Source organism: Heptranchias perlo, chromosome 12, assembly GCF_035084215.1.
Source record: "Heptranchias perlo isolate sHepPer1 chromosome 12, sHepPer1.hap1, whole genome shotgun sequence".
Classification (NCBI taxonomy): Eukaryota; Metazoa; Chordata; class Chondrichthyes; order Hexanchiformes; family Hexanchidae; genus Heptranchias; species Heptranchias perlo.
In genome coordinates this window covers 14,809,995-14,834,047 of record NC_090336.1, presented here as the reverse complement: position 1 = coordinate 14,834,047, position 24,053 = coordinate 14,809,995, and the positions used below count along the sequence as shown (strand labels likewise).

At 42.8% G+C, this 24,053-nt stretch overlaps 1 protein-coding gene and 1 long non-coding RNA gene across 6 annotated transcripts in view; one reads left to right on the top strand and one right to left on the bottom strand.

Annotated features, from left to right (window-relative positions):
• The window catches only part of LOC137327835 (activating molecule in BECN1-regulated autophagy protein 1-like), a 400,989-nt gene that overhangs the window by 2,589 nt on the left and 374,347 nt on the right, over window positions 1–24,053 (top strand). For 2 of the 4 annotated variants that reach the window (XM_067993682.1, XM_067993679.1), the window contains exons 1-6: window positions 2,310–2,506; window positions 13,501–13,763; window positions 15,771–15,829; window positions 18,140–18,323; window positions 18,876–19,048; window positions 22,330–22,396. In XM_067993682.1, the coding sequence (XP_067849783.1) occupies window positions 13,629–13,763; window positions 15,771–15,829; window positions 18,140–18,323; window positions 18,876–19,048; window positions 22,330–22,396 (618 nt within the window). In that variant the 5' untranslated portion in view covers window positions 2,310–2,506; window positions 13,501–13,628. Of the gene's footprint in view, window positions 1–2,304; window positions 2,507–13,500; window positions 13,764–15,770; window positions 15,830–18,139; window positions 18,324–18,875; window positions 19,049–22,329; window positions 22,397–24,053 lie in introns of those variants that run through there. The other 2 variants (XM_067993683.1, XM_067993681.1) reach the window with 2 other exon arrangements.
• Window positions 14,290–24,053, bottom strand: part of LOC137327837 (uncharacterized) — an 85,688-nt gene continuing 75,924 nt past the window's right edge. For both annotated transcript variants that reach the window (XR_010964557.1, XR_010964556.1), the window contains exons 2-4: window positions 20,678–20,802; window positions 20,296–20,382; window positions 14,290–14,666 (exon numbers count right to left, since the gene is read on the bottom strand). This is a non-coding gene — a long non-coding RNA (uncharacterized lncRNA). The remainder of the gene's footprint in view (window positions 14,667–20,295; window positions 20,383–20,677; window positions 20,803–24,053) is intronic.

Below are 24,053 nucleotides of genomic sequence, written 5' to 3'. Positions count from 1 at the left end.
ACAACACCACCTGCACGTTCCCCTCCAAGTCACACACCATCCCGACTTGGAAATATATCGCCGTTCCTTCATTGTCGCTGGGTCAAAATCCTGGAACTCCCTTCCTAACAGCACTGTGGGAGAACCGTCACCACACGGACTGCAGCGGTTCAAGAAGGCGGCTCACCACCACCTTCTCAAGGGCAATTAGGGATGGGCAATAAATGCCGGCCTTGCCAGCGACGCCCACATCCCGTGAACGAATAAAAAAAAATACATTGTAGGTCTCAGTGAGGAGATTTTTAAAAAAATAGCTTAAAATAAAAATCAGAATAAAGCACCACAAGTATGACTGGATCTTGTTATGCATAAAATTTTATGTAAATTTTGAGCCCGCTCAGAATGGTGTAAATTTAGGAAATTCTCCTGAGCTGCAATTTTGCATGGGGGTGGGGCTATGTTAATGAGCGGTAGAGGGTTTTGGTGGAGGTTTTGTGGAATTGGTGTAGAAGATTGATGAAACTCAAGCATAGCATAAAAACTGGTGCAAGTCACTCGTGCTCGAATGTCCTTAATCTTTTGTGCCGAAGGTCGGCATTACTCTGTACTTACGTTGTTGTTTTGGCGCATGTTTTCAGGAAATTCCGGGCCAATATTTCACTTCAACACAGGTTGCAGGAAGGAGGAGCATGCAAGATTGTATATTTGGAGCTTGGGAGAACGAGAGGGGAAAATCTGGAGCAATTACTGTAACGCGATGAAATGAAGACAAAAAAAGGTTGTGAAAGAAACCGATGGAAAGGTTGGAGCCTAGAAATTAGAGAAGAATAGTCTATTGGATGATGAGCTTTTCCTTAGAATCTTTTCAGAAAGCTAGAAAAGTGTTGGAGATTCTGATGATACATCAGTCACATTTAATTATTTCATAGATATGGGCTTTATAGGGAATTAAGAGTTGGACACAAAAGAGGAAACTAGATTTGTTGGAAGTTACTTCAGCTATGGGAGCAGTGTGGGTGTTGCATTTGAAAGAAAAATAATTGTAATTGTATAGCTACATTATGATGATCCAAAGCACTTCACAACCAATGAAGAACTTTTGAGTTGTAGTCACTTTTGTAATATAGGAAAAGAGGCTGCCAATTTGTGGTCCAACAGCAATGAGATAAATTACTAGATAATTAGTCTTACTGATGTCCGTAGAGCAATAAATGTTGGATAGGACATCCTCTGCCCCTCTTCGAATAGTGCCATGGGATCTTTTATGTCCACTTGAGGAGACTTGGCAGGTCTTATCTGAAAGACAGCACATCCAACAATGCGGTACTCTCTCAGTACTGCATTGAAATGTCAGCCTAGATTTTGTGCTCAAGTCTCTGCAATAGGGCTTGAACCCACGAGGTTTTATCTCAGAGGTGAGTGCTACCTTTGAGCCAAGGCTATCAGGAGATAGTAGGCCCAAAAATATCTATTAGAGTAAGGACTAAGGGTAATGCATCAAAGGTAGGAGACAGTAACTTCTGTTCGGACTATTGAGAGACATGTCTTTTAAGAATTGAAACAAGATTTCTATTGCTACGTCAAAAGACATGGAGCAGATTAGGATCTAGTACAGAGATGTTCAACAGTTTGTCTCTGTGGGGTGTGTAGATGCAAATCAGGAGTGTCAGATGCCATGTACAAAGTTTAAATCCGTTATTTCCATATATCTCAAGTTGCTGATACTAACAGGTTTGGGATTTGTTGCTAAAAAGAACACTTTGTAGGTCCACAAAAATTCAAACTCGTAAAACCAGCAACGAAAGAAAAATCTTGCATTTATACAGCACTTTATCACATCCTTAAATTGTACCAAAGTGCTTCACAAGTATTGGAGTATTTCTGACGTGCAGCCACTGTTTAGGCAAGTGTGGCTGTTAATTGTCAACGACAACACAACCATATCTTCTTTTGGCAGTGTTGGTTGTCCAGACACTCCCTGCTCATAGGGAAAGATGTGAATACAAATAGGATTGAGTTGCCAGGGCTTGGGGGACATCTCCTGATCTGTGTGATAGAAGTGGAAGTTGTAAGCATTGAGGGGGTGCTATCTGAAGGAAGGAAGTTAGTGAATAAAGAATTGAATCATCAGCTGGTGGACATGCCCAGTGCTGGGACTTTTGAGCAGAGCAGGAACTAGTGAGCTTGTTCGTCGATCGTTGCTGTGGTCTGTCTCAATGACGTCGCCGGCACTCTGGGCTCGATTGCCCCGGCCTGGCTCTGTGATGCTGTCTGACGCTCCTCGCTCGATTGCTCCCGTCTGCCCCCACCCCCCCTCCCCCTTCGCGCTTGGTTTCTCTGGATCTGCTGCTTCGGAGGAGGAGGAGGAGGAGGAGGAGAGGAGGGGGGAGGGGAAGGGAACTACCTCCCCCCCAAAAAAAATATAAAACACACACCTCAACAAAGAACCGACCGACCGACCGACCGAGCGATCCACGGAGCACGGCCCCGCCAGCCGCGGGCCAACGTGAATAAAACTGGGACAGAGGTGTGTGTGTGTGTGTGGGGGGCGGAGCGGAGCGGGAACCCGGAGCTGCTGCTGCTCCTCTTGTCCCTGTGTGGACGGTAGGCCCGAGCCTTCAGCTTCACAATCCCCTCCCTCCCCCTCCTTCCTCCCTCCCTCCCTCCCTCCCCCTCCTTCCTCCCTCCCTCCTCCCTCCCTCCCTCCTCCCCCTCCTTCCTCCCTCCCTCCCCCTCCTTCCTCCCTCCCTCCCCCTCCTTCCTCCCTCCCTCCCTCCCCCTCCTTCCTCCCTCCCTCCCTCCCCCTCCTTCCTCCCTCCCTCCCTCCCCCTCCTTCCTCCCTCCTCCCCCTCCTTCCTCCCTCCTCCTCCCCTCCTTCCTCCCTCCTCCCTCCTCCTCCCCTCCTTCCTCCTGAAGGTGGGCCATGAGCCGCTCTCCGTGGATGGCGCGTGAAATGTTCACGTCCCGAGACGTTAATCGCGTGGCCCCGCGCGGTGCACGGGTCGCGAAACCGCTTCCCCCCCCCTCCTCCCCCTGGGCCGGAGTGAAGGCTCTTCCTCCCCCGGGCCAGAGTGAAGACCCTTTCTCCCCCCCCTGCAGGCTGGGTGGTTGCAGTAGGAAGTGCTGTGCCTGTGCTCTCTGTAACCAGGTGTACTAAACTATCAAGAGGCGGTAAAACCTCCCCTGATTTAAATGTCATTTTCACCCCCTACACCCCCACCCCTTGCCCCAAATCACACTCCCTTTCCTGTACAGAACATTGTTCTCAGGATATCATCACACTGGAGATATTTTGTGGGTTGTGTTTTTTTTAGGCCGGGTGGTGTCTTAATTTTGGGACGTTTAGAAACTCAGTTCCCCCACTTTTGTGACTCCCCATTATAAAGCGGGTTGAAGTTTGAAATACACGAATGTTGCTGTGTGTGTTGCCGTCTACAGTTGTTTTATTTTGCATTTTATTAATCAGTAAATCTGTATTTGTGATTGCAGTGTCTTGATATTTTGTGGAGATCACATTCTGCCCATCTGTGCAGATAACTGTCAGCAAATCAGCTGTTGATTCCTGCTGGTGTTGCTGCATGTGCCATTCATTTTATGAAGAGTGGCTTGCATATAGATTTGCAATTGTAAATTTATTTTTGTATAATGAGCTTTTTTAACACGTGTGAAGAAGAAAAGTGATTCAGGTGGTTTAGTCTGACTGTTTCTGTGGGAAATGTCCACAGTTTTGACATTGACAAAGCTTCTGCCTTAATTTTGTATCTTCTGGGATGTCTTCTGTTACGACAGGATTCGAGTTCATTTGTTGTAATTTTGGAAGGGACATTGGAATCGTGATGAGGCAGTATACAAATGCTGTATTTTTGTTGGTTTGACCAGTTTGAAATTTGTTGGTCTGGTAGTTTGGAAATACCTCTTTTTAACCCTGCTGTCTAAGTGGTGGATAAATCCGAATCATCGCACCAAAATTAGCCAAAAAAAACATTGCTCGTAAGTAGACTGCGAGAGGGTACTCAACTTCGGTACAAATTGAGTCTTGATATAGATTTGTTAATGCTGTTTTGTTTCTGAAACCTTTTCAGTGTCATTTGTTTAATATGGGCTCCTGTGCTATCGGTAGGCATGAAGCTATGTTACCGAATGCTTGCCTATAATTTTGAAATCACAATCAGTGGTCCCGATTCTGACTGTTTTGGCCCTTACTTCATCTGATCCGTCGGAATTGAAAGCTTCAGTGTTGGAATGATTGTATGGCACTAGATTTCTTGGTTGTGATAAAGCGTCGCTTGTGGTTAGGATTTAATTTGTACATTAAGTCAAGATATCTGATCCAAACACAGGATTCCCACTTTGCGCTTGCTCTTGTTGCATGGAACTCTTGATCTAAGAAAAACCTTTTAAACAAAAAAAAACATGATCTGTGCGTACAATACGCCCCCAATTAATCAGATTTAAAATGCTGACTACACAACATAGTTAATTCTCTGGTACGATGTTACATGGAGACAGCAGCACAGGTTAAAAGTCTGATAACTTCAATGTGAATTGTTTTGTACACAATCCATTTCTAATTGTTGAAATAACAGTCCACAGAGTACTCTTTGGAGGGGCTCTTAAATGTCCATATACACTGTGTGTGTGTGTGTGTGTGTGTGGTGTTTTATATGAAAATCATTTTTATGGTTCATTTTTGGGAGGACAGATGGGGGAGTAATAGTACTTCAGTTAAAAATAGTTATGCCACCAAATATTTTAGGTTTTTTAAAATTGATAAATGATTAAATTGGTTGTAGGGAGAAAGACCCAGGTTTGAGCAGAATGTTTCTAGGCAAACCTGATGCAAGTATTTTGAAATATTCGTTTTATACAGCTGAATAAATTATTAGTGAATAAGCAAAATTAGTACATTTTATTTATTTGCCCAACTTTAACGGCGGCACAAACTTAAGATGTAAGCTGAATGTGGATAAGTGGTTAAGAGAGAGGAAGCAGTGGGTAAATATTAGGGGAGCAATGTCAGGTTTGGGAGCTGTACCAAGTGGAGTGCCCTGTGCATCAGGTTGGGGAGCTGTACCAAGTGAGTGCCTTAGGCATCACATTGGGGACATGTATTGAGTAGAGTACCCCAGAGATTGCTACTGGATCCTCTACTGTTCCTAATCTGCACAAACAACCTGGATTGAGAATTTTAATAGAATTTAGTCACATTTACAAATACTAAACTGGGGGATAGTAGAGATTGACCAGACACAAAACTTAGATAACATTTGCAAGAGGGCTGAGCTGTGTCACATGAAGTTCAGTATAGACCAGTGTAATGTGTTAAACATTGGAAGGGATAATGGGAGAGGCACTTAGGCAATAGCTGGGGAAGAGGCTGAAGGAGTTCTGAGAGTGACAAATGCACTCAACATTTATCATGTTTAGTCATTGTTAGTTTTATTGATTGTGCCACATTGCCAAATTGGTAGTGCACAGTTCATGTTATCCAAGATTGTGGATCAGGTTGCAGCTTGAATACAGTCTTCAGTTCTGGTCACTGAGACACAAAGAAATATCCAAACCCTGGAGTTGATGTGGAGGAGGGTCATGGAGCCCATTCCCCAGATCAGAAGTCAGAGTTATGAGGGTTGGTGAGAAAAAGTTGAATTGTTCAGCCTTGAAAGGAAGTGATCAAGAGGGGATTTTATGTAAGATGCCAAGCAGAATAGAAAAATTTAATTCAGAGCACTATTTTAAATTAAACCTCAACTGCAAACAAAGGAACAAGGCTATGAATTGATAAAAGATAACTTCAGGACTGGTGTTAGGAAGCAAAGTTATTAATGGCCTTCTGGGTAGGGTAGGGTAGTGGAGCAACAAATTCTGAAATATTTCGAGACACACGGCTTCCTTTATTTGTACGTACATTTGAGAACTGTTTTTAGTTGCACATGACACCAAGAAAATAAAATTAAGCCCATCTGCCATGAAGGGATAAACCAAAATTAACAATAGTAATCATAGGTTTTCATTTTTTAGGTTTAACAGCAATACCTCCCTCCCACTGACTCCTGTTTTATTCACTTCATTTTGGATTTACTTAATTTTTTTTGGGAGGGGCAGTAGAGGGAGGAGAATTCCTTAACTTTCGGCCTGGTTGTGGTTCCTCTGCTAAATAAAGGTACTGTCCATTGTAACACTATGCTGTACAGACCAGAAGATCCAAGGTTGTATTCCTGATCTGAATTAGCTCATCTCATCTCAGCCAGCACAGCAGTTGGGATGCCACCTTGGCCTCATTGTCGTACTCCAGTTTGTGACAGTGCAGTGGCAAGAAGAGAAGCCATTGCTGGAGATGCTCTGGCTACGATTGGATAGGTAAGAGTGAAACCAAGTGAGGGCAGTCCCAGTGAGCTGGACAATGGAGGAGGGGTGTTCCGGAAGGATGGTGCGGTCGACCATGTCAAAGGCTGCAGAGTGGTGGAGGAGAATGAGGAGGAATATTGCACCAAGGTCACAGTCGCAGAGGATGTCATTTTTTGCTTTGATTAGGGCCGTTTCAGTGCTTTGGCAGGGGCAGAAACCTAATGTCAGCCGTAGCTTAGTGGTAGCACTCCCCTCAGAAGGTTGAGAGTTCAAACCCCACTCCTGAGGCTTGAGCACAAAATCTACGTCCTGCACTGTCGTAGGTGCCGTCTTTCGGATGATGCGTTAAACTGATGTAAAAAATCCCATGGCACTATTTTGAGAACAGTAGGGGAGTTCTCTCCAGTGCCCTGGCCAATATTTATCCCTCAACCAACATCACTAAAACAGATTATCTAGTCATTATCTCTTTGCTGTTTTATGAGACCTTGCTGTGTGCAAAATTGGCTGCTGCATTTCCTATTTTAAACAGTGACTACTCTTCAAAAGTACATCATTGACCGTATAGCCCTTTGGGGTGTCCTGAGTTGAAAGGTGCTACATAAATGCAAGTTTACATGGAGTGATTCAAACATGGAGTTGCAGGAAAGATGGACACATATTTGGGAGGCAACAACCTGTTCAAGAACTTTGGAGGGGAAAGGGAGGTTGAAGATGAGGCAGTAGTTTGAAGGACAGAGGTGTCAGGATTGTGTTTTTTGAGGAGGGTGGGATGAGACAGTGGTTTTGAAAAAGGGGACAGTAAGTGGGCAGAGGGAACCATGTACAATGTCACCTGGCATGGGGACCAGGAAGGGAAGTCGGGTGGTCAGCAGTTTAGTGGGAATGGGGTTGAGAGCAGTAGTTGGTTTCGTGGACAAGATGAGCTTGGAAATGGCATGAGGAGAGAAACTAGAGAAAGACGTTGGTTCAGGGTTAGGGCAAGAAGCAGCCTTGGGGGAGGTTTGGCTTGGTGGGCAAGGTGAATGTGGGGGGATGCTACAGAGGTAGCTGAATGGGTGGTCTCAATCTTAGTCCTTCACTCTATTTCTGATTCATTGTCACTGTGGTTTCTCCTCATCTTCCTCTCCAAACTCATCTCTCCGTGGACCTGCTTCTTTCTCCCTTGATTCAATCCCCTCCCCACTCAACTTCTGACCACTCAGTTATCTTTCTTGGTCCCCTTGCTTGCTGACATTGTTCATGGCTTCAGAATCCCTCCCTTTCAAGACCACAATCTTCACCCCCCCTCCTGAAATCCCACCCACAACCTATCTGTTCTCCAATGATCCCCATCTCTAACCTCCCCTTCCACTCTCAAGATCCTTGAATGTGTCGTCACCTCTCGTTCCGTGCCCATCTCTCCCACAATTCCCAGTTTGAATCCCTTCAGTCGAGTTCCCTCCCTACTCCTGCACCAAGACGGTCCTAATGAAAGTCACAAATTGCGTTCTTTGTGACTGACAATCAGCTCTCCTTAGCCCCTTGCTGCACCTCATCAACATGCTGCCCCTTCATGACATCATCTGCAGGATTGGAGTCAGCTTCCATATCATGACATGCAACTCTACCTCTCTATCACTTCCTTTGACCCCACGACCACCTCTATGCTTTCAAGGTGCCTATCTGACATAAGTCACGAATGAGCCAAAATTTCCATCTACTGAAGACGGGAAACTGAAGACGTGTTTTTCAGTCTCCGCCATAGAAAGACAGACTTGCATTTATATAGCATCTTTCACAACCTCAGGACGTCCCAAAGCGCTTCACAGCCAATGAAGTACTTTTGAAGTGTAGCCACTATTGTAATGTAGGAAACGCAGCAGCCAACTTCGGCACAGCAAGCTCCTACAAACAGTAATGAGATAAATGACTAGATAATCTGTTTTAATTAACGTTGCTTGATGGATAAATATTGACCAGGACACTGGGAGAATTCCCCTGCTTTTCTTCGAAATAGTGCCGTGGGATCTTTTACGTCCACCTGAGAGGGCAGGTGGGCCCTCTGTTTAATGTCTCATTCAGAAAGACACAAACTCCACTCCCTTGTTATTAATTCATTCTGGCCCCTCCAGCCTCTCACTTAGACTGAATTAGGCTATGCAAAACCTTGGTATTCTGCTCAACTTAGGGCTGAGTTCCTAACTCGTCATTTAACTTCCATCTTGGCAACAACACCCTCCTCTACTCTTTCATTAATTCAAGACCCAATTTCTCCCATCCTGCACATTCCATAAATACCAATTTGTCCAAAACTCTGCTGCCTGTGCCTTGTCCTACACTAATTTCAACTCTTGCTCATCAATAAAGCTGTTGGACTATAACCTGGTGTTGCAAGACTCCTTACATTTGTCCACCCCAGTCCATCACCGGCATCTCCACATCAATTCTTCCTGTCATACATTGGGCCTCCTGTCCTACCCACAGTGAATTTAAAATCCTCTGAATGTTCAAATCCCTCACTGCTTGCTGCACTTGAGCATTGCCACCTCCGACAGCCTTGAGTCCCCTCCTACACCCTTTATTTTTCCCTCTCCACCTTATTAAAGGGCTCCTGAAAACCAAGCTTTCGGTCACCTCCTTGCTTCCCCCTTCACACCACCATGTCCTGATGTTTGTTCCTTTTTTTTTCCCCCTGTATAAAGTGCCGTGGGATATTTTTTACATTAAAGGTGCTACATAAATGCAAATTGTTCATTCCTACAATTAGTAGGAAGATTGGAAATAGCTATATACTGCCTTCAAAGCATACAGTAACTAAGGAGATGGAAAAGCATCAACGTAAAATGATGCATTTTTATATCAATCCAGAAGCAATCCTTACATTAGGACCTGAACACACAAGACTTAACAAATATTGGATACCAAACTAGTATGACTTAAATTGAATTTTACTACCTGTACATTTACCATTAATGGGGGAAATTCATCTAACAGTAATGTTGGTACAAAGGATGGGCTGCAAAATGTGAATTCAGATTTTTAACACTGATTAATTCCTGCTGACTTGGCTAATCGGATCACACCAGATTTATTTTATCACCCGCTGATGCCTATTATATATTTACAGGAAGTATCCATCTGATTGATTGATTAATCTGATCATTGCTTAACATTTGCAGGGCGGGCAATCCATATAACTGTGACCAATCAAACATTGAAACTAATAATACTACAATTTTGGAATGAAAATAGTGGTGGAAGAAAGGAATCAATACAGCTGCCAGTGATTTGTCTGGTTATATGCTTTTCTTATTGAGTGTTGACAGTGGTATAGCCAGCAATCAGATAAGCAAAGGTGGTGAAGGGGCATGCTGCCATTATGTGGTGAAAGGTGGGTGGTGTTTGAGAACGATGGCGCAATTAGTCGGTCAGTTCTGAGTCTTGTCCGGTGATCCATCAAATGCTAAATTTCTTTCCTATATTAAAAAAAAGGCAAATGGTAGCAATTCAGTACGTTGTGGTCATCACTAATAATAATTTCTTAATTTATAAATGATCTTTGATGCAATTTAATTTAATACTTAAGAATCATCAGACAGGTTAGGTTCTTGTGATTTGTGATTTATTTTTGTGGCTAGAATCACATTGCCAGTAAGGAAAGATACATTTATGTTGTGCCTTGTTATAAATCTCTGAAGTCAATTTTTACCTGTATGATGGTGCAACAGAGTAATGGGATATGGGCTCACAGGCATCTTAACTTAAGTGGAGTTGAGAGAAGCTGTTGGTTGTTGGGATATTGGAGTACTGGGTAGGGGGGGTGGTTCTGTGTGTCTGGGAGTCTCAAAGAAGCAGATGTGAACCAGCATTCGCTCATATTGGGAAAGGAGGTCTGAGTATTATGAAGGAGGCTCTGGAGACTGGGTGTAGTGTGAGATGGCTACCAGTGCGTAGGGGATTCTGCAGTCTGGCAGGAAGGGTGTGGTTCTGGAGCGTGGAGTTGCTGAGCAAAGGGTACAGTGGTGTGGAAGGACTGAGTTGCTGGTTATCTAAGCATTAGGGAGTCGGGTAGCATACTACTGGTGGGGGGAATCTGGAGAGTAATAGTACTGAGGGGAATTCCACAGAATCTGGGCAATCCTACATTAATTCCTTCCCCCCCCCCCCCCCCATGCCAGAAGCAGTGTGGAAGCCAGTTTCCCAACATTAAACTGGAACCAGCCCTTAGTAGATTGAAGTGCTTACTGCACTTTGTGTATTACAAATACACTTAAAAAAGCGCAGTAAATACTTTCAGCGGCTTAGTGCTAGGAAATCAGAGTGAAGTGGGATTTGGTACGGGTGAGCGAATACCAAGGTAACAGTGGGATTTAGGGTGAGTGAAAGACATGAAGAAACAAAGGAAGTCCAGGGGGTGATGCTGTGGAAGACAGTGCCACAGCAACACTTATCTTGGAAATGGTGATGGGAAGCCTCAATAGAGGTAAATATGTAAGTAAATCTGAACATGGCAAAGTAAGTGTGACACTTACAGGAAGTCCATGCCATAGTGAAGACTTTTAATATGATCTCATAATAGGGAAATGTGTTTTGGTATAGAATTAAAATATTGGCAATTCTCTGCATCCCTCCAATTCTGGCTCCTTGTATATCCCAAACTTCCTTTGTCCCACCATTGGCGGCCATGCCTTCAGCTGTCCAGGCCTTAAGCTCTGGAATTCCCTCCCAAAACCTCCGCCTCTCCCCCCCTCCTTTTAAGACGCTCCTTAAAACCCACCTGTTTGACCAAGCTTTTGGTCACCCGTCCTAATTTCTCCTTCTTTGTCTCGGTGTCAATTCTTTTGTCTGATTGCACTCCTATGAAGAGCCTTGGGACCTTTTACTATGTTAAAGGCGCTATATAAATGCAAGTTCTTGTTGTACTGTGAAGAGTGTTAAAGCATACCGCCCTTGAGATGTAAGAGGACATTTCTTTTCAGTACTTAATATTTACGTCATTTACACATGACCCATCTATTGAATTAATAAAAAAATCTGTAGCCCTGAGGAAAAGTAACTTTCTGGTTGAATGGAAACTTGAGAACCACTTGCCTGATTCCAGCTGGTAGGACTCTCGCTTTTGGGTTAGAAGGTTGTGGGTTGAAACCCCAGGTCAGTATTTGGCTCAGAATCTGGACTGACATTCAGATGTGGTACTAAACCTGTTCAGGTGGATATTGAAAGATCCCATGACACTATTCAAAGAAGAGCAGGGAGTTCTCCCAGTGTCCTACCAATGTTTCTCACTCACTCAATGCCACAAGAACATTAACTTGCCACTCATCTCATTGTTGCTTGCTGGACATTGCTGGGACTGCTGAGTTGTCAACATAACTTCACTGTAATCCAAGAAGTAAATCATTGTATGAAATACTTTGAGCTTTTTCAGCGCTGTAATAAGGTGCTTGTTATGTGTTCAGGTCTGCTGTAAATACCTTGGTTTTAGAGGTGTTATTTGCCCCTAGAAGTGGTCTCTGCCTTACTTTTACAGGTGTTGACTTGCATTGCCCTATTTTTACTTTGGTAGCGGGACCCTGGAGTGTAACAGTGAAACTCACTCACGCTTGTACTTCAATCTCTCCAAAGGCGGACCAAATTAACACTAGATGAGGTGAAGTTTGATTTGGTTCAAAAACTGCTTTATTCTACAGTAATGCGCGTACGATCAGAATCGTCTCGTTCAATTGGTACTAATGTTTGCATAATAATACAAAATAATGAACATGCAACACTACCCCAATTCAGTGGATCACCTTACTTAACTTAAACAGATTAATCACTCTGCATCCTGTCCTACAGTCCCAGGACTGAACCGGTCTTCCTTTATAGCCTTTTGCTGCCTGACCTGCATCTGCAACCCAAAAAACAAATTGGCTTCCTTTTATACTTTTGATCCTGCAAATGCTGCATTAACTGGACCTGAATGTGATCTGGTGATATTTACCTATATTAACAGTTCATGGAGATACTAAACTCAGTGCTCATTTGCTTTGAAATTGACAAGAGCACCAGGTGCTTTAGTATCCGCTTTGTAATCCGAGACAACTTTGAAGAGTTTTTATTTGTAAGTCCCTTGAAGTAATAACTTGGTATATTTATGTACTTCAATACAGATGACTGACTCTAGAGAGATGCAGTTGTTGACCACTTTAACGTCAGAGGAGTTTGGATGGTATTTCTGTGTGTAAGCATATCTGCAGTGATTATCTCTAACCACCTTGGCACAGATAGAATCATAGAATGATGCAGCACAGAAGGAGGCCATTCGGCCCATTGTGCATGTGCCGGCCCTTTGAAAGAGAAATCCAATTAGTCCCACTCCCACTCCGATCAAAGAATCAGGCCAGCCATGGGTAGTACATTTGATTGACAACTGCGTTTGAGACCTTTTGAGGGGGAGACAGATCATTGATAGGCAGTGTGCTCTTTGACGGGCAGCTCAGTAGACAGGAGTCATCAGTCACCAGTTTATATTGAGCTTTGTTGGTCAGTGTTTGAGGTTCGCAGCTGCCAGCCTAAGAGCTCTGTGTTTTTGATTTTTATGCCACTGCAGCAGAAGAATTAGGCCACATTGAAGCTGCAGCAAGTTTTAAGTCTATATTTTTAGAGAGAAAGCGACTGGTGTCTATTATTTTATGTATCCAGTATAGAGAAATGTATGTGTCACTGTTGTATTGTTTGTTCATTCATTTTTCTTCTTTAAATAAAACCATTTGTTGATTCAGAACCTGAGTCTTGGCCTGGTAAGAGTGCAGATTCAGTCTGCTTTCTGAAGAGAAGGGAATCACTTGGTGTTACATTCCAGTAGCTGGTGTACAGAGTAACCATCATCTGTTATGATCCCTGGGTTTCACTATCCATTACCTAGATGGTGGCAGAAAAGTGGTGCACCCTGGCTCACAGGTCATGAGGACACTAACAGGTGTGGCCTGCAATTGAGGAAACCAACAAAACATCAAGCATGAAAACCCCAAAACGTGACATTTGGCATAAATGTCTTTTTTAATTCGATTGGCAATGAGCAGTTTTAGAAGTTTTCAAACACTGCAATTCGTATACAGGAGTACAAAACCTTGGAAATTAGCTGACTTCAATCCTGTATATTGCAGCTCTATCTAACGCTTGTTTTATGTATTTTTTTTTCTGTTCTAGATTTTAATGACTGTTGTCCAACGTATTCTCTATGGCCTGTTCTTAGCTGTGGCCTCTACCTTGAGTTGGTGATCTGAAGTCCAGGCCCCTGGAAGCTGTGAGTTTACAGAGGGTTGAGCTCCGTAGCGATGAAGAGCATTGACCGCAAAAATGCAATCCAAATCCTGACCAGCCGCGAGCGCGGCTCTCAGGAGCTGGGCTGTCAAAGATGTCTGGAGGAGCTGGTAGAGGACAAGACGCGATGGATGCAATGGGAAAGTCAGGTGAGCAACATCGCAACCCTTCATTTTAATACTAAACGAGCTGGGCTGCAAAGTAGGCTTCAACTTGCTCCATTTTTGAGCTGCAGATAAATGATCAGAATGGAGATTCAGTTTTTAAAAAAGGAACAGCGAGAAGCTATCCGGAGTAGGTTCGGGGAATAAATTGTGCGAAGAGTGCTGATCCAGTTTAGGCCATGAGGAAGTGGTTAGGGTTTTCCTCATATGGCAGAGTGAAAATCTATTCTTCATGTGGAGGGTCATTGGCAACCATGTTTTCCACTCTGTTCACAGTTGTCTCTTAGACATCATCAGCTGTTTGAAATTTAAAAAAAAGAAATAAAAATTATTTAAGCAGGTTCTATCCTCATTATTAGTGGAATTCTAGTTTCCCGCATAACAACCTGCATTTTTTGTATGGTCTTGTGGCTCCTGAGGCTCGTGGGAATGGGTATGTTCCCAGTGCAGGCAAGCGATTGCCTTGGAGGGAAAAAACTTGGGCAGCAAGTTTGAAGATGGTAGTGGGTGGCCCTTCTGGAAAAGAATGTGGCTGTGAGCTTCGGGTGTAGGGCGGGCGGGCAAGCGGTGGTGGGGGTGGGGCGTATTTTAACACAAAACTGATGGCTGGCACTAGGATATAAAGATTTTCTTAGAGGGATGCAAATTTCTTTACTCAGTACGCAAACTGTAGCGCAATCTTTGCCTCGGTGCCTGTGCTAATGACGTACATCTGGCCCAGCTTCTTGTATGCGCAGAGGACATGTTGGTCACAGCCGGCAACGGCACGGGACTGTTTTACTTCTTCATTGGAAAACATTGAATTATTAGAAGTTTAAGTGCTTCGCGTATGAAGTTGCAGTTTAGAAGATGCCAACCCAGTGGATTGTGAACTTCGATGCTGGTGATCTAAAGGGAAGGAAGGAAGAGAAATACACTGAAATTTTCAAGTTCCATTAATATTGAATCCAAGCTTTCTCCAACAATATAATTCTAAACCGTGAGGATAGGCAGCTTGACTAAAGCACTGGACTATAGGTCAGTCTGCTGGCCTCAATCATAATCTACTGCATAATTTTCCTCGTAATTTGATATGTAAAGTATAGGGCAGCTCATTTCACTCTGTTCAAAAGAAAATCCCATGCCAGTCTGTGGACTCTGAAGTTTGTGGCAGTCTTGTAAAATGGCAGCATTTGCTTCATCCTGCTCTGCAAGTACTGATCTGTGTCAGGTCAGCAGGGGTAATTTCCTACTCCTCTCCCTTTTATAGCTGGCATTTTTTCCCTTCCACCTTCCCCTGCGCGTCATCAAATGGTGCAGATGAAATTGGTATTTTTGGGTACCAGTTTTTACCCTACTAGATTGGTCCAGGTCAATGTAGATTAATATGTCAGTTCATCAAAATGCTTCACCAGTGATACTGCTTGTCACTATTATTTATTTCACCCCTGCTACCTATTTTTCTCTCCTTCTGTCCTGAGGTTTGACTGGTGCAGCGGTTTGATTTCACTGATGGTGGCATGGCAGGTACTGGGATCTCACCCAAGTTTCTGCTGTTCATCAGTGAGTATCACCAATCTTTTCAACCACAGAAGGCATCACAACTGAGTCTGATTCTTTTCTCTCCTAGTCATATATGCATACGGTTTAGCAGGGTTCACTGGATAGCAATTAGCAGCAAGAACCTTGACTAACTGTTTTAATCCTTTCCTAGTTCAGGGACATTGAAGTTAATTGTAGCGTCACAACTCCTGTCCTGGCTGAAACCAACTAACTTGGCACAGGTGGAGAATCGAACCTGGAACCTTCTGTTCTGTAAGACTTAATATTGCAGTGAACACTGGGCTATTAGGGGGACTTCGCAACTATTTCTTCTAATGGAGGAACTGCAGTTCTTAGCAAATTTTACCAATAGTGCTGAAAAATGCCAGTGTCATGAAAGACTAATTTGAGAGAAATATTCCAGTGTATTGGGTATTGTTGTGACTTTATTGAGTTATTTTCTTTTTACAGAAAGTAGAACTTCCAGACAGTCCCCGATCAACTTTCCTCCTTGCATTTAGCCCTGACAGGTAGGTGGCAACATGATTTATCTGTTTGCTTGAAAGTAAAAGGATTCTATGCTGACTCCTAAAAACTATTCCTTACTGTTAAAATGAGCAGGATTTAAAATGATCCTATTTAACGTTTAGGGGCAACTTTGACAAAAATGAATCCATTTAACAGGATCACAGTTGTCACTACCAGTGGCAGCTTGGCTCAGTGGTGGCACTGTGAGAAAGTCACAGCATCAAGCCCCATTCCAGGACTTGAACATACAATCTCAGCTGGTGCTGTCTTTTAGATGAAATGTTCAACTGACATAAGTGTACAGGGCTCAAGTGGATATAAAAGGCTCCATGGTACTACTTGAAGAGCAGGAAAATTTTCCTGACTTCCAGATTGCCCGCTGTTTATCCTTCAAACACCTCCAAAACCGATCAATTGTCCATTCATCTCATTGCTTTTTGTGGGACCTAGCTGTGTGCAAATTGGCTATGTTTTCCTATCTAACAGTGACTGCACTTGAAAAGTAACTCAGTGGCTGTAAAGTGCTTGGGGATATCCTGAGGTCGTGAAAGATGTTACATAACAACAGCTTGCATTTGTATAGCGCCTTCGACGTAGTAAAACGTTCCCATGGCGCTTCACAGGAGCGTTATCAAACAAAATTTGACACCGAGCCACATAAGGAGAAATTAGGGCAGGTGACTAAAAGCTTGGCCGAAGAGGAAGGTTTTGAGGAGTGTCTTAAGGAGTAGAGATGCGGAGAGGTTTAGGGAGAGAACTCCAGAGCTTAGAGCCTAGGCAGCTGCATGCACGGCTGCCAATGGTGGAGCGATGGAAATCAGGGATGCACAAGAGGCCAGAACGCAAATTCTTGTATTCTTTTCTTTTAGTATGGGGGTGAGAACGCGGGTCATTTTGAAGGAGGATCTGCTTTAAAAACAAAATAGAAGCTTGATGTGGATATAATTGTCACTTTGCTCATTTCATTTGTGGGGGTGCCAACAGTCAATCTCATCAATATTACTGTTGTATTATTTTAATTGCATTTTTATAAAACTGCCTTGAAATGAAGACCTTTTAAAGCTGATGAGCCCTGTAGACTTATGTTTTTGTTTGGTCTGAAATGATTGCTTTTTAAATAAAGCCTTGTTTTTCCTGTGTGTCATCCAGGCATAATTGAACAAATATTAACTTAGGCATTCCTGTAAGGGTAAATATTCCAAATAAGACAGTTCTTTGTGCTGTAATACATACAGAAAAATTAAACTAAGTGACAGACTGCAGTTGTGTGTAGGAGGAGCCAGTGTATGCCATTAGGTTTGATTGGCTCTGAGAAATAAATTTCAATGTAAATACTTGTTATCATCTTAGTTCAATGTTAGTGAACATGGCACTTGGCTGTAGAAGTGTGTGAAATACTTAAAAATGACTTGTGTATTTGGCCTACTAACAACAAATATTAAAGGTTTCCCAGCTTTTACTTTATGCAGTGACTGTTTTGGGTGTGTTGCTAGCAGGTGGTACATGAGACCATTACTTTTTTAGGCTCCTTTCACCGGAAGGGGTGACTGTCCAGGACTGGGCCAACATAGCCACAAAAGTCAACTACTCCCCTGACCGCCCCCCCCACAAGCTTCATTGCAATCATATATAACTAATAATTTTCACTTGTCTCATCAAATTATATTTTTGATCACTTTTTTTTTATATAAATTTGAAGGAAAGTCTTTTCTTCATGGTCTTTGCAGAAATAGGCCCTCATGACATGAAATGTTGTCAAGTGGTAATTAATGCCATTTAAAAAAAGTTATATTTATTGAAGTACACAATGTACTTTTCTGCAGATCAGTTAAGGTGATATCAGTGATGTTCGGCAGATTCAGTGTTCTGTGCTTGGTGTTGAGACGCAGGTAGCACAGATTAGTACAAGACTATATGAGTGGAAACTGCCTGTAACTAATCTGCAATGGCACATCAGCACAGGCAATAGGAGATTAATTTCACATTTTCTGTCATTACTACATAGATTTACTTTTACTTTCTTTTGTGTAAAGGGCATGAGCTCCACTTAATACTTTCTTCCCTCCCCCCCTGCCCCTCCAACTTAGATGAGATTGAGATGCTGAAATGGAACCTGTTTTTCCCCATAGCATTTTCCACTGGGTGGAACACCTGTAAATGTGGCCATCTCTGGCATTTTGAGTCGCTAAACCTAAGAATTATGGAAGATGAGTCTAAAACCTTTTCCGGTTTGGTTTTGTAAGTCATCATGTTGTGGTGAAATTGACAGCCATTCACTGCTTGACTACTTTTTTTTTAAACCTTTCATTTAGGACTTTGATGGCCTCCACCCATGTAAATCACAATATTTACATCACTGAAGTTAAGTCTGGGAAATGTATTCATTCATTGGTGGGTCACAGAAGGACACCTTGGTGTGTGACATTTCACCCCACCATCCAAGGGCTTGTCGCATCTGGATGTCTAGATGGGGAGGTTCGAATCTGGGATTTACACGTAAGTATGCAGAACCGCAGCTCGTGCGAGTACAAGATGTGGTTCAGGTGTATGAGAGATTATGCAAGTTAGAAACTAAGTGATTGCTCGTTGGTGCAAACAACATAATTGATAATACAAGTGCCGCAATTGTACAGTCAGAGCTAATCAGCCAGTAGTGAATGAGATGGTGAGCGTTTGCTGTGGGCTTTTAAATGAGGGAAAGCTGCTTTAAAAAGTAATTGTTGATGAGATTTTAAAGATAAGTACTCGATTGAGAGCCAGGGTTGCATATCTTGCATTCTTGTAGCTCTGACACATGGGTCTTTGCCCCTGAAATTTTGTCTCCGTAACTAGCAAACTGGGCGTGAGAAATCAAACAGTTCCACCTATTGGTCTCTTCGTATAAAACTAACGTCTCCCAAATGGAGCATCTATTTTGTTATAAATTATTTTTTGTTTTTTTTCCCCCTCTTCCAAATAAAATTCTGGGGTACTGTATTGGGTAACAACATTGACAGTGTTAGACTAAACACAATATGAATGTGCTTCAATGACTTGCTTCTTTTTCAGGGAGGCAGCGAGAGTTGGTTTACTGAGAACAATGTGGCCATAGCGTCCTTAGCCTTTCATCCTATGGCACAGCTCCTGTTGATAGCTACTGCAAACGAGATCCACTTCTGGGACTGGAGTCGACGAGAGCCATTTGCCGTGGTGAAAACTGCTAGTGAAATGGAGCGGGTCAGGTGAGTGTGCACAAGGCTGACTCTCAGCTACTGCCCATAGCACGTGATGCTTACTGGAAAGTGCATGTTACTGTATTAAGGTGTGAATCTCGTGTTAAAAAGTTGCTTTATCTTTGTAGTTGAGCTTCCAATGTGAGTTTCCGGTTTAAAAACAAAAATGTTTCTTGTTCACAGTTGAAATACTGTTGCAGTCAGTTCAGCACATACATCAATAAAATAAACTGCTGAAAGCTGTTGCATTAAATGAGACTTAGCAAAAACTTAGTGCAGGGTCACAAAAAAAACAAAAACTGCTCATAATTAAAAACAAATTAAATACTCCAAATGCCAGTGGTCGGAAACAATGCACTTTGAGGGATCCTGTTGGCTGATTTTTTGGAGTCTATGTTCCTGTTTTGATAAGCAAATTGAAGAGGGGAGCACAATACAATGAAAACGCTACTTAGAGTGCAGGGGTTAAGGAGTGTCAGCTAGTTTGGGCGAAGGAAAATGTTTACAATTTAACTTAAACCTCATAATAATGCCAAGAAAGAGCTATGTAACTCGCAGTCATCTCCATTATAATCTTTGCAGATGGATAACTGACTTTGAATCTAACAAAACACCTAGTTCTATATGGGCCAGCTGGGTGCCACTTTATAAGTACTGGACAATTTATGTACTACAATAAACAAACTTAAAAATGTCACAACTGATCATTTTGTAATATGTTCTTGGAAGATAGGTGACGTTGGCAAGCTCACATTTATTGGTCATCCCTAGATGTCCTAAGAGGATGGCAGTGGGTGATTTGTTTATGCAACTGAGTGGCGTGCAAAGGGCACATCAGAGGGCATTAAGATTTAACCATGTAGTAATGGATTGGAGTGACTTGTAGGACAGACTGGGCAGGGGAGGCAGGCCCCCTTCCCTGAAGGACATGAGTGAACCTGTTGGGCTGTTACTACAATTTGGCAACTTTCATGGTCATTTTTTTTTTGCTGGTGCCAGTCCACAAATCATGAGATTTATTGAATCTAATTTCCCATCTTGCTATAGTGGTGTTTGAACGCTCAACCTCTGGATTGCTGACCCAATGCAGTACCGTTATTATATACCGTAGCCTTCAATATAACACTGATGTAGCCTTTGTACTTCATGTTATGTCCTACTTTAGTTACGAAACATTGTGAAACTTGCCAAGAAATGAAACAAATTTGGCAACCTTTAATTAACAACGTGGCAACCAGATGCACTTAGCTTCTCACCTTATCTCCTGACAACAGTGGCGTGTGGTGAGTGGTGCTGCCAGTCCCTTGATACTTTCCCCAGGTGATCATTTTCCATGTGTGAACCTAGAAAGTGAGAGGCAGTGGTCAAGTCTGATCCTGTTCTTGCCCAATGTCTACATATGCGTACTTTCCTGTAGAGATCATTGGTTGGCTACCAGGAGCAGGAACTGGGACTAAATTTTTTTGTAATGTGTTGTGTTTTTCAGGAGTTGTGCAACTGTGTTATATGCTTTAGGTTTTTACTTGAAAATTACCATTGTTCAATCTCCTATGTAAATAGATTTATTCCTAACTCTGGAAATGTTTACCCCTGAGAATCTGAAGGGGTCATTGGTGAAAATAGTAAAACTTAACTGACAAAAAGTTGATTTGTAAAAACAAGTTCTTCGGTGTCCAAGTTCTCAGTGGTGTTGTGGATTCATCGTCAGAAGTGTCATCTAGAGTGTTGGGAAGGTGTGCATCAGACGTTCATTTCTGCTCCATCTAGAAGAGAGAATTTAATTGACACAATTTGTTCCACCGCTGATGTTTCACTGGGAGTTATCGTAGTTTTGTGGGATAATTACATAGCAATTGATGCAAGTCCGTTACAAGGCTTGTAGTTCAGTTTATTGATTTGGTGTGAATAATATACTGACCATGAGGGGTGTTTGCATGGTGCATTGTGAACACAGGCACAGTTGTCTTTTTTTTCCCCCTATAAATATCACTTAATTACTTCCTCCTGATATGTTATGTCATGTTTTTTTGTCACAATTAAACTTGCCTATTCATTTCACTTACCTATGAAGAAAGTTTGCAAGGTGGATGGCACGGTTGCTTACAAACCTCTGAATTCTCCCCAGTTGGACCTCCAAGCTACGTGGCACTCTGTAACTTCCTTCTTGGTACCTGCAGGGCAATCCTCCCCCCCCCCCCCCCGACACGCAATCCACCATGCTCCCAAACTGCACACCACTCCCACAATCCCTCTTTCTGTTCTCCCAGACACTTGAATCCTCCCATTGCACCATCACCCTTGCTTTGAAACCTCAGTACCACCCTCCCAACCAACCCACATCAGGTTTCTTCAGCTTACTTCCTACTACCTGCAGTTAAAATATTCTCTGTATCCTGGGCTTTTAAAAGAAAAGGGAAAAAATATTAACTGCATAATTAAATTAACTTTTAATGGTGAGGCCCCTTATTACTGCTTCTATGCAAATCTGACATTATTACAGAATTTAGATCAAAAATATCAGTAGCACTCCTGCAATACTACTGTAATTTTAAAAAAAAAGCAATTTGACCTGTTCAACCACCATAAATCAGTGGCCCTGATATATTCCATTGCATAACATAAAACACCATATCCTCCGACTTACACATGAGATCTAGTGTGTGCATGTGACTGTTTTGATATTCTCTTTGTCCTTAGACCTTCCTTTTTGGGTTGAAATCCAGCCCAGACTGATGGGATGAAAGTTTCCTTTTTTGGCTAGCTGTAACTGCATATGTTTGGGGTGGTCGAGTTCCTTATGAATGTGAACCCACAGTACAAAAGGAATCGGCGAGTTATTTTTTATTTTTTAAAAAAAGCCGCCTCCATGCCTCATTGAAGTTATTCAGTGAGTTACCGTGCCACACTGATCCAGGTTCAATCACTGAACTTCGGTGAACTAGCTGACCTTAGTTTTAACTGAGATGTAAATAGAAATGTCTTGCTGTTGCTTATCTGAACCTATGGCTAAACAAACAATTGTTTGGGAAGGGCGAGTTTTACTCTGTTCTGGCTTGTGCTAGATATTTATGTGGGGTGACAAAAAAAAGTCACTCGATTTCTTGTAATGGAATTCTTTGTATGTTAAGTATTTTTCCAAATCTGTAGACATTCTTTGCTTCAGTTTTTATTGAAAGCTGATTTCAGAACAACGTTTTGACCTAATACCCCAGTTAATTCTCATTACCTGTGTCTCCCTGTTAGATGTACATTACAGTAGGTGAGTGATAATATTGCCTTGTGTTTTGCAGACTGGTAAGATTCGATTCACTGGGACACAACCTCCTGACTGCAATTGTCAATCCTTCCAATCAACAGGTGATTTTCCAGCTTTTGTGTATTATTAGCCTTTTGAGTTGTCTAGTAGACATTTTGGCGAGTCATTTATATTTTTTAAAAATAGCAGCCTCCATGACTCATTTGAGGTTATTCATGGAATCAAAGAAAGTTATGGCACAGAAGGAGGCCATTCGGCCCATCGTGTCCGTTCTGGCCGAAAAAGAGCTATCAAGCTTAATCCCACTTTCCAGCACTTGGTCCGTAGGCCTGTAGGTTACGGCACTTCAAGCGCACGTCCAAGTAATTCTTAAATGAGTTGAGGGTTTCTGCCTTTCCGACCCTGTCAGGCAGTGAGTCTCAGACCCCCACCACCCTCTGGGTGAAAAAATTTCTCCTCAGCTCCCCTTTAATCCTTCTGCCAATTACTTTAAATCTATGCCCCGTGGTCACTGACCTCTCTGCTAAGGTAAATAGGTCCTCCCTATTGATTCTGTCCAGTCCTGTCATAATTTTATATACCTCAATTAAATCTCCCCATAGCCTCCTTTGTTCCAAAGAAAACAACCCCAGCCTATCCAATCTTTTCTCATAGCTAAAATTCTCCAGCCCTGGCAACATCCTCGTAAATCTCCTCTGTACCCTCTCTAGTGCAATCGCATCTTTCCTGTAATGTGACCAGAACTGTACGCAGTACTCAAGCTGTGGTCTAACCAATGTTTTATACAGTTCTAGCATAACCTGTACAAAATTATGAGGGGCACAGATAGGATGGATACTAAGGAGCTTTTTCCCTTCGTTGAGGGATCTATAACAAGGGGACATAGATTCAAGGTAAAAGGCGGGAGGTTTAGAGGGGATTTGAGAGAGAACTTTTTCACCCAGAGGGTGGTTGGAGTCTGGAACTCACTGCCTGAAAGGGTTGTGGAGGCAGGAACCCTCACAACATTCAAGAAGCATTTGGATGAGCACTTGAAATGCCATAGCATACAAGGCTACGGACCAAATGCTGGAATATGGGATTAGAGTAGACAGGGCTTGATGGCTGGCGCGGACACGATGGGCCGAAGGGCCTCTATCCGTGCTCTATGACTCTAACCTCCCTGCTCTTATATTCTATGCCTCGGCTAATAAAGGAAAATATCCCATATGCCTTTTTAACCACATAAAGGTAGCCTGTCCTGCTACCTTCAGGGATCTGTGGACGTGCACTCCAAGGTCCCTTTGTTCCTCTACACCTCTCAGTATCCTCCCATTTATTGTGTACTCCCTTGCCTAGTTTGCCTCCCCCCCCCCCCCCCCCCCCCCCAAATGCATTACCTCACACTTCTCTGGATTGAATTCCATTTGCCATTTTTCTGCCCAACTGACCAGTCCATTGATATTTTCGTGCAGTCTACAGCTTTCCTTCTCACTGTCAACCACATGGCCAATTTTTGTATCATCTGCCAACTTCTTGTGGCCCTCTGGTGCCGTGTCCAAAAGCCACTCCAGGTGCTTTTCTCAATGCTTGGATTATTTAGTGGAGCCTTGGGTCACTATATTTACAGATCTCCACACTTGCACGATCTAGGTGTCCCAAGTAGTTTGTAGCCTGTGACAATTGGGAAGCTGTTATTTTTAAGTCTGGCAGGAGACTTCAGAGTGCAATCTGACCAGCCTTGGATCTTTTTTGTGTTTCTGTCAGTGCTGTCTGTAT